General features: G+C 49.4%; 1 protein-coding gene across 1 annotated transcript; it reads left to right on the forward strand.

Annotated features, from left to right (window-relative positions):
* Positions 1-524: 524 nt before the first annotated feature.
* Positions 525-7454, forward strand: LOC144143237 (uncharacterized). The gene is made up of 5 exons (XM_077675021.1): positions 525-1674; positions 2751-2998; positions 4367-4569; positions 5002-5120; positions 7439-7454. The coding sequence occupies exons 1-5, from the start codon at positions 812-814 to the stop codon at positions 7452-7454; spliced, it is 1449 nt and encodes a 482-aa protein (XP_077531147.1). The 5' UTR covers positions 525-811.
* Positions 7455-9272: the final 1818 nt, after the last annotated feature.

A 9272-nucleotide genomic window follows, 5' to 3' on the forward strand; every position in this document is an offset into this window, starting at 1 on the left:
CCCGCTACAGGTGACCTTACATAATTGTAGAGCAGACTTTCCCTGTTAATTACCGAGTGACGCCCAACGCTACTGTCACCGACCGTCGTTGTCGTGGACCTGAGGTCGTGCACGTTTCGGGCTCAAGCCATTTTTCTCTCGGTCTACACACTCTTAGTGCCCGAGTCGGCCGCTCCACAAAGGGGCGGATATTGTAAGCACTGGTTAGTGCCCCAACAACCGAGGAATGTGCGTCCGGACAATCCCCCGGTAGTTGTACACAAACGGAATGTGCGAAGTACTAGCAGAAAGGAATGCGCCAGTGGACTCATACTCCAGAGGCCTGTCTTCCACATGCAGTCATGCTTCATCATCGTCATCAGTTGTCTATCATCACCAACGCCCGTCTTGGTTGTTCTCTGGGGCTCGCTCCCTGTCACGTAGGACAAGGCTCGCCTAATAAAGACGTTCCCCAAGACTACTGGGGCGCGCCTTACAATATGTATTTATATTTCTCTCTCTCTCTCTCTCTCTCTATATATATATATATATATATATATATATATATATTGTAATGAAGAGAAGTGAAAGGACTAACGGACCTCGATCGTCCAATCCCTGTTCGGGTATGTGCCGGAAGCATCAAGCTGGCATCATCTCTGTGCGTCCTTGTGGTCAGATCAGCGATCCCCTATCCGGTTCACCTGGAACAGACTGCGCTGCTTCCCGCCTCTCGCTTTTACTGCTTGTTAGCCATTAAACCGCCTTTCAAGTGGTGGAGGAGCTGGGTACGAGGTGAACCAACCTGGAGCTTCGCAACCGCACCGTACCAATGCCCGTCAACCCCGTCGACGTAGGCCAACAGCCACCATCGCCGGTGCCAACGGTCATCTGTGCCGGCACCATCCGTCAGCGTGACCCGCCCTTTTTCACCGGCAAAGGTAATTATGATGCCGAGGACTGGTTGTCCACCTTCGAGCGAGTGAGCGTCTACAACAAGTGGGATGACCAAGCTAAGTTGAGCAATGTCGAGTATTACCTTAGGGAAGTGGCTGATGTCTGGTTTCGGAACAACGGCAGGACCATAAAAACGTGGGGCGAATTCAAAACCCTCTTCGCAGAGGCGTTCGACAGGCCAGAGGTGCGGAAACTGCACGCTGAACAGTGTCTTCGCGTTCGCGCGCAGCAGCCCGGCGAGAATTTCACAAGTTATATCGAAGACGTTGTGGATCTCTGCAGGCGTATCAACATGGATATGTCTGAGCAAGAAAAGATTCGGCACATACTGAAAGGAATTGAAGACGACGCGTTTCAGATGTTGATGTCCAAAGACCCAAAGACTGTGGCTGAGATAATTAAGCTCTGCCAAAGCTATGATGAGCTGCGGCGGCAGAGGAGTTTTGTTCGACAGTCGCTCGGGACGGGCGCAGAGCTGTCAAGTTTACCCTTCAGTTCTGAACAAGCATCGCTTGAGATGAGGATTAAGGACTTCGTCCGGGAAGAGGTCGCTCGGCAACTTTCGCTGGTACCTTTTGTAGAGCAGCCTGCACCAAGTTTGCCTCAAGCTGTTCAGCGCACCGTCAGGGAGCAGGTCGCAGAAGCCCTATCACCTGCACACCAGTCAACTACACCCGCTGCCCCGCTGACTGTTCCAACCATGGCTACCATAGCACCGCCAGTGACCGCTCCGTTGACGTACGCCGAATGCGCGGCAAGGGCTGCCCCGCCACTTGTCCACTCCTTTGTCCCCTCGTTTGGACCCTACATGCCAGCGCCTGTGACGTTCACTCCTCAGCCAGTCTCCCAGTTCCGCCGTCCCGCGCCATTGGCTGTACAGCAGACGAATCCGTGGCGCACTCAGGACAACCGACCTATATGCTTTTCCTGTCGTCTCCCAGGACATGTAGCACGTTACTGTCGCCGTGCAATGCAGCAGGTTGAAGCATCTCATAGCCCAGTGTATGTTTCCCGCCAAGCTCCCCGTCGCGCACCTGCGGGACCGCCGTCACCATCCTTTCAATCCCACCATCAGACGTTCGCGAGTCACCGATCGCCTTCTCCTCGTCGCCGCTCCATCTCTCCTATGCGTCGTCAGTCAGCGCCTCTTGACGCGGGAAACTAATTCCCGCAGTTCCGGAGGCACGAACTGCGTACGTAGCAAAATGTCAAAGTCCTCGTGTATCTCCGAAAAATGTCGTCGACGTAGTTGTTGAAGGAGTTCCTATTCTTGCTCTTGTCGATACTGGTGCCGCGATTTCTGTTATGAGTGTGAAACTATGCCGCTATCTGAAAAAAGTTATGACGCCACTGTCGGGACTTTCGCTTCGAACTGAAAGTGCTGAACATGTGTCACCACTGGCTGCGTGCACTGCTCGAGTAGTGATCCAAGACACTGTCTACACCATCGAATTCGTTGTTTTGTCTTCATGTTCCCATGACGTTATTCTTGGATGGGACTTCTTGTCAAGCCATAACGCAGTAATTGAGTGTGCCAAGGCTGAGATTGAACTTATTTCCCATAACGATCCGCCGCTGTCTGAGCATTTGTTTGGTGAATGGAAGATTACCGTGAACGAAGACGTCGATATCCCGCCGCTAAGTTCCGTAATGGTTGACCTTGCTAGTGCGCCCGTACCCGATGGACCTGTCCTATTCACACCAGGCGACCTTTTTGTTCGCCGGAAGGAGTTGCCACTCCCATTCGCCGTTCTTACAGTGCAAGGTGGGCGTACGAGAATGTTTATCTCCAATCAAACCCACTGTTCTGTCAGCCTGCTCCATGGAGAGTCAATTGTCCATGTTGAAGCTATTCGCTCCATCAGCCGCTTCGACGTTTGCGATGATCCCGCTGCGCTTTCGCTCACTGCCCTGGACTCGTCCATTTCTACCGACGCTTCACTGTCCGCCGACGTGTTCAAGAAGTCCCTGGGCGCCGATTTGGATCCCACACAGCGCACGCAGCTTCTCGCCCTTCTTAACAAGTTCCGTTCTTCCTTTGACTGTGCACAAGCTCCGTTGGGTAAAACGTCAACAGTCACCCATCACATCGAAACAGGTGATCATGCTCCCTTGCGACAACGACCCTACCGTGTGTCGGGGCCGGAACGTGGTGTTATTAGTGAGCACGTGGATGACATGCTACAGCGCGGCGTCATTCGGCCGTCCCAAAGCCCATGGTCATCGCCCGTGGTCCTCGTGACAAAAAAGGATGGGTCTTTGTGCTTCTGTGTTGACTACCGCCGCCTAAACAAAATTACCCGCAAGGACGTTTATTCGCTCCCTCGCATCGACGACGCTCTCGATTGTTTACACGGTGCAGAATTCTTCTCGTCCCTTGATTTGCGCTCGGGCTACTGGCAAGTGCTGGTTGCGGAATCGGACCGCCCCAAGACCGCATTTGTTACCCCGGACGGTTTATATGAATTTAACGTCATGCCATTTGGCTTATGTAACGCACCTGCCACATTCGAGAGAATGATGGATAACATCTTGCGTGGTCTCAATTGGCATATATGCCTTTGTTGCTTAGATGACGTCGTCGTATTCTCTCCCGATTTTGACACACACCTAACTCGTCTCCACCAGATCCTGGCGTGTCTCACCGCTGCCGGCCTCCAACTAAACTTAAAGAAGTGTCGTTTTGGTGCGCGCAAGTTGACTATTCTAGGCCACGTTGTTTCAAAAGATGGTGTGTCGCCTGATCCCAATAAGCTACGTGCTGTCGCCAACTTTCCGAAGCCGACTTCCTTGAAAACCCTCCGGAGCTTCATCGGGCTCTGTTCCTATTTCCGACGCTTCGTCAGAAATTTCGCTACCATCGTTTCCCCCCTAACAAGACTGCTGAACGGTGATAACGCTCTTTCTGCGTGGTCCCCGGATTGTGATGAAGCATTTTCTTCCTTGCGACGCCTGTTAATCTCACCACCTATCCTCCGGCATTACGACCCAGCAGCTCCTACGGAGGTGCACACTGACGCCAGTGGCGTCGGTCTCGGTGCAGTGCTTGCCCAACGGAAGCCCAACTGCGACGAATAAGTTGTAGCGTATGCAAGTCGCACTCTCACCAAGGCCGAGCGAAATTATTCCGTGACCGAAAAGGAATGCTTGGCCATAGTGTGGGTGCTCACCAAATTCCGCCCCTATATTTATGGCCGCCCCTTTGCAGTTGTCACCGACCACCACGCATTGTGCTGGCTGTCGTCTCTCAAAGACCCCATGGGACGACTTGCTCGTTGGGCTCTCCGTCTACAAGAATTCGACATTCGTGTTATGTATCGATCCGGCCGCAAGCATTCTGACGCCGACGCCCTCTCTCGCTCCCCGGTGTCCGCTGATACGGCACACCTCAGCACAACGAACACTACCTTGTCGTCGCTGACTCTCTCAGACATGGCTTCCCAGCAGAAAGAAGATCCATGGATCGCTACTATCGTCAACTTCCTGTCTTCACCGTCGACCCTTCCTCAGCCTAGGGCCCTGCGTCGCCAGGCTGCTCACTTTGCCATTCGCGACAACCTCCTCTACCGCCGCAACTACATGCCGGACGGCCGCAAGTGGCTCCTTGTGGTTCCACGGAATCTCCGCGCGGAGGTGTGTGCCGCTTACCACAATGATCCGCAGAGTGCTCACGCGGGACTCTTGAAGACCTATACCCGACTTCGTCAAAGATACTACTGGCGTGGTATGTACAGCTTTGTGCGAAGATTTGTTCGTGCCTGTACTGATTGTCAACGACGTAAGTCGCCTGTCCCCAAGCCAGCCGGCCCGCTGCAGCCCCTGCCGTGCCCCGTTCGTCCATATGAGCGCGTTGGCATTGATCTTTACGGCCCACTGCCATACTCTTCTTCTGGTAACCGGTGGATAATTGTGGCAGTAGATTACCTAACCCGCTATGCCGAAACAGCAGCGCTTCCCGCTTCCACGGCACGTGAGGTTGGTGCATTCATTCTGCACTCCCTCGTCCTACGCCACGGTGCACCACGGGAACTCCTAAGCGATAGGGGGCGTGTATTCCTCTCTCAGGCCATCGAAGCGCTCCTCGCAGAATGCAAAATTGTGCACCGCACCACATCCGCCTACCATCCCCAAACCAATGGACTGGCAGAAAGATTCAACCGCACGCTTGGGGACATGATCGCAAAGTATGCCGCGCCCGACCATTCGAACTGGGACTCAGTGCTACCGTTCGTAACGTTCGCTTACAACACGGCCGTGCAGACCACTACAGGTTTTTCACCTTTCTTTTTGTTATACGGACGGGAGCCATCGTGTACAATGGATACCATCCTTCCCTACAGCCCTGATCCGTCCGAATGCCATCTCCTTTCCGACGCGACGCGCCATGCAGAAGAGTGCCGCCTGCTCGCACGTTCGTTTACATTGAACGACCAAGCTCAACAGAAGCACCGTCATGACCAGGAGCACTCATCGACTTCTTACAGTGCTGGCGATCTCGTTTGGCTGTGGATACCGTCTGCCACTCCTGGTCTCTCCTCAAAGCTCCTTTCTAAATATCATGGCCCCTACCGTGTCATCGATTCTTCCTCCCCCGTTAACTACGTTGTAGAACCACTGAAGCCAACGGAAGACCTTCGCCGTCGCGGCCGCGAAACTGTCCACGTCTCTCGCCTAAAGCCCTATTACGATCCCCTTGTGCTGCACTCACCGTAGGTCGCCAGGGTGGCTCTCTCTTCGGCGGAGGGTGATTGTAATGAAGAGAAGTGAAAGGACTAACGGACCTCGATCGTCCAATCCCTGTTCGGGTATGTGGCGGAAGCATCAAGCTGGCATCATCTCTGTGTGTCCTTGTGGTCAGATCAGCGATCCCCTATCCGGTTCACCTGGAACAGACTGCGCTGCTTCCCGCCTCTCGCTTTTACTGCTTGTTAGCCATTAAACCGCCTTTCACAATATATATATATATATATATATATATATATATATATATATATATATATATATATATATATATATATTTATACATATATATATATATTACATTTAGGTTGTGGGTGGGGCATAAAGATGTATCAAGCAAAACGTAGGCTCTACGCGACACAGAAGTATGCGAAGTGCCAGAACACACGGGGGGAAGCGTTGGAGTGGTGCCGGGGAACAGAGGAAAAAGGGTGGCATAAATAAGGCAGGCGAGGCTATAGTAAAGGAGGAAGGCGTTGCATGACATTGAGGTAACCACGGGAAAGCAATAAAGTGAGGGACTAAGAAGGGGCTCGTTTTCTGCTCGTTTCTTAACTGGAAATTGACTGGTTAGGACAAAAGGGTTGGGGAGACCAGAGTTATTACGGGGGCCTAGTGCAAGCGTTACACACACTCACACACACAAAAAACGAAAGAAAGAGGAAGGAAGGAAGGAAGGAAGGAAGGAAGGAAGGAAGGACGAAAGAAAGGAAGGAAGAGGGGTATTGAGACAAGACAGGGGATTTTTTTAGCGGTTGGGGCACGAGAAAATCTGCGGGGGTGAAAGAGGTTTAAAGAAAGCCCCAAAACGGCACGTGGTTTCACATGGGGTGAATACGCGGCAGCGATTTCTGGCGTAAAACGTGACGGTCATCAAAGAGGCGGACGCACAAAGCAAAGCTCATGAAATGCAAGGAAAATACAAAGCAGATCAAGGCTTATTTAGGCTATATCACATAAATAGTGCAGTATAACTGGACATAAGGGTAAATACAAATACAAAGTGGGAGATATACAGTGCCACATGAAGTTCTCAAAAGAGCGTGTTTGCAAGATCATATTACCAATAGCAACTATTCACTGCAAACGAACACATAATGAAAATAATTACAATAAAAACAACAATAAAATAGAGCAAGCGGAACAAGAGTCAAATCTATGTACATTCGTGCATATACGGTGAGGCAACAATACACAAACAGTACGCCTAAAAGTGCAAAGTACATTAGGTACACAGTAAACTATACAAAGATTAGAAAAAGTGAGAAAAGAAGAAGTAAAAAGGCTTTTCTGTAGCAACAAATTTTCTCAGTTATTTGTTGCATCAGCTTTCTCGGGTGCCTGATTGGGCAAGTAAGACAATCGGCCTGTGTTTTCAGTTACGCCGCTGAAGACAATGTTGAACTTGTAAATAAGGTACGGTTCACGGGCTTCACGGTAATAATGCTTTTTGAAACTGGACTGAAGCACCGTCGCTGTGAACGTGTGGAAGGGGTGGCGTAGATTATTTGCATGTTTAGATAGGGGAAGGTGTGGTAGGGTGTGTATGTGTGCTCGGTGGTTCTTGATTCTCATTCTAAATGGATTCTAAGTTTGACCAACCTACTGGACGTGGCATATGGGGCATTCAAGAAGGTAGAAAATGCTTGCGCTTTCACAGTCAAAGTTTCTTCTTATCTGGAAAGAGAATGAAGACGTGGTGCTGGTGGCGACAGCGGCGATAGTCATCATGGGGCTCAGTTTGCACCTTGTCCTATTGCAGGTTCCACCAACTGTGAAACTGGTGGTGTGTGCCTTAGATGACAATAAAATACTACGATGTTCCTCGCCCGTCGGTACACGACGCGAGGAGGATCAGGGAAAACACTTCGCAACCTTTCGCTTTGAAGCGGTGTGTTGTGGTCCTTTCTTAGTATGCAGCTTACGTTGGAGGACGAAGCGGCATATGTTAGATTAAGGCTGGGGGTCGTATTCAAAGAGTTGGCTTTTGATTTGGTTGTCAGGTGGCGGCGGCCATGTTTTTCAGACTTCCTAATGGCATCACTGACAGACGGTGGGTATTGTTGACGGTGTAATGACAGACGGTGGGTATTGTTGTCGTGTTAGGTCATTAGTTGTTGACATTTAGAGGCAAAATCAGCTTGGCAAGAGCACATCCTTCTAAAACAAAGAGACTGATGGTCTGACATGCACAGTTAACATGTTTACGAGGTTCCTTTTGAAATGCAAGTATTAATGTCGGCCTGTTGGCTGCCTGTGCACTGAGGTCACAACCTTGTTGTCTGATATTCTCACTGAAACATAGAGAAAAAAATGGCCGATGCAGAATCTGAGTAGGAGAATGAAATGTTGTTGTGGGCATTGTTGAAAGCGGTTATAAATTTTAGAAGTTCCTCTTCCCAATGGCACCAGATGAGAAAAGTGTCAATGAACCTTTGATAGAAAGAGTGTTAAGCTGTGCGTTAATTAGAAATTCAACTCCAGTGTGCCCATAAAAATATTAGCATCGTTCGGTCCTGTTTTGTTCTAATAGGGATCCCGTCAATTTGAACATAGTGCTCATTGTCGAGCTCAAACTTGTTCAGAGCAAAGAAAAGCTTTAAAAGCACCCCGGGAGTTTCACCATCAATTGAATTCTATTGGGAAGCATCATGGTATGCATGTATGATAGATCGGATGCCCTCCGAGTGTTGAATATTTGTATATAGCGAGATGACGTCGCGAGTGACCAGCTGGCGATCTCCCGGTATATCTAGATTCATAATATCAGCCAGAAAATGGTTTTTATCCTCTACTTAGGATGGTAGTGTGGGATGAATGTCTTTCATTAGGCTATCAATAAAACTAGAGATAATTTCTGTTACCTTCCCCATACCGGAGATAATTGGTCTGCCTGGAGTTCCTGCTTTATGTATTTTAAGCAACATATAAAATCGTCCAGGAACTGGACTTAAATCTTGAAGTGAGGCTGAAGTTTTTTCCGGAATTTTTTTGTCCTTGACGAGCACCGCCAGTGTCTGGCTTACCCTGTTCTTAAATTGGGAAGTTTGATTGGTGTCGGTTGGTTTATGGAAAGAAGTATCGCTGAGCTGTCTTTCTGCCTCTGTGATGTAGTCCTGCATATTCATAACTCAGAACTAGAGCACACATCCTCAGTGAGGAACATAAATTCACCGACCAGGTAGACTTGACGTTCCATGAAATTAACCTTTTAAAAGTGTTTGCAGAAATCAAAAACCGCCAAGTGATTCTAACAAAACAGAAAAAAGCTGCTTCGAGGAGGCATAACTTTGCCCTCTTCAAAAAGTAAACACGTCTTTTTTTTCTTCCTATGCAAGCCCCGAAAATATTTCTGACCTGAACACCTCACAGCTCCAATTGTGCCACATAGTAAATCTTTCCGACACCTCCCTAAGTGATGACGAAGAAAACGTGCTATCAAGAGGCTTGAGTTTTTGCCCTGCAACAGGCAGATTAATAAAATTATAACTCTATAAAGATCTAGAGAAGTTCTCTCGAACGCTTAAGCTCAGCGAATATTACTATGGCAAATCACAAGACCCCAATATGGACACTAGGCTGCCATGACTATGCTA

This window comes from Haemaphysalis longicornis, unplaced genomic scaffold (assembly GCF_048455015.1).
Source record: "Haemaphysalis longicornis isolate Haplotype H1 unplaced genomic scaffold, Haemaphysalis longicornis Haplotype H1 scaffold_6, whole genome shotgun sequence".
NCBI classification, from domain to species: Eukaryota; Metazoa; Arthropoda; class Arachnida; order Ixodida; family Ixodidae; genus Haemaphysalis; species Haemaphysalis longicornis.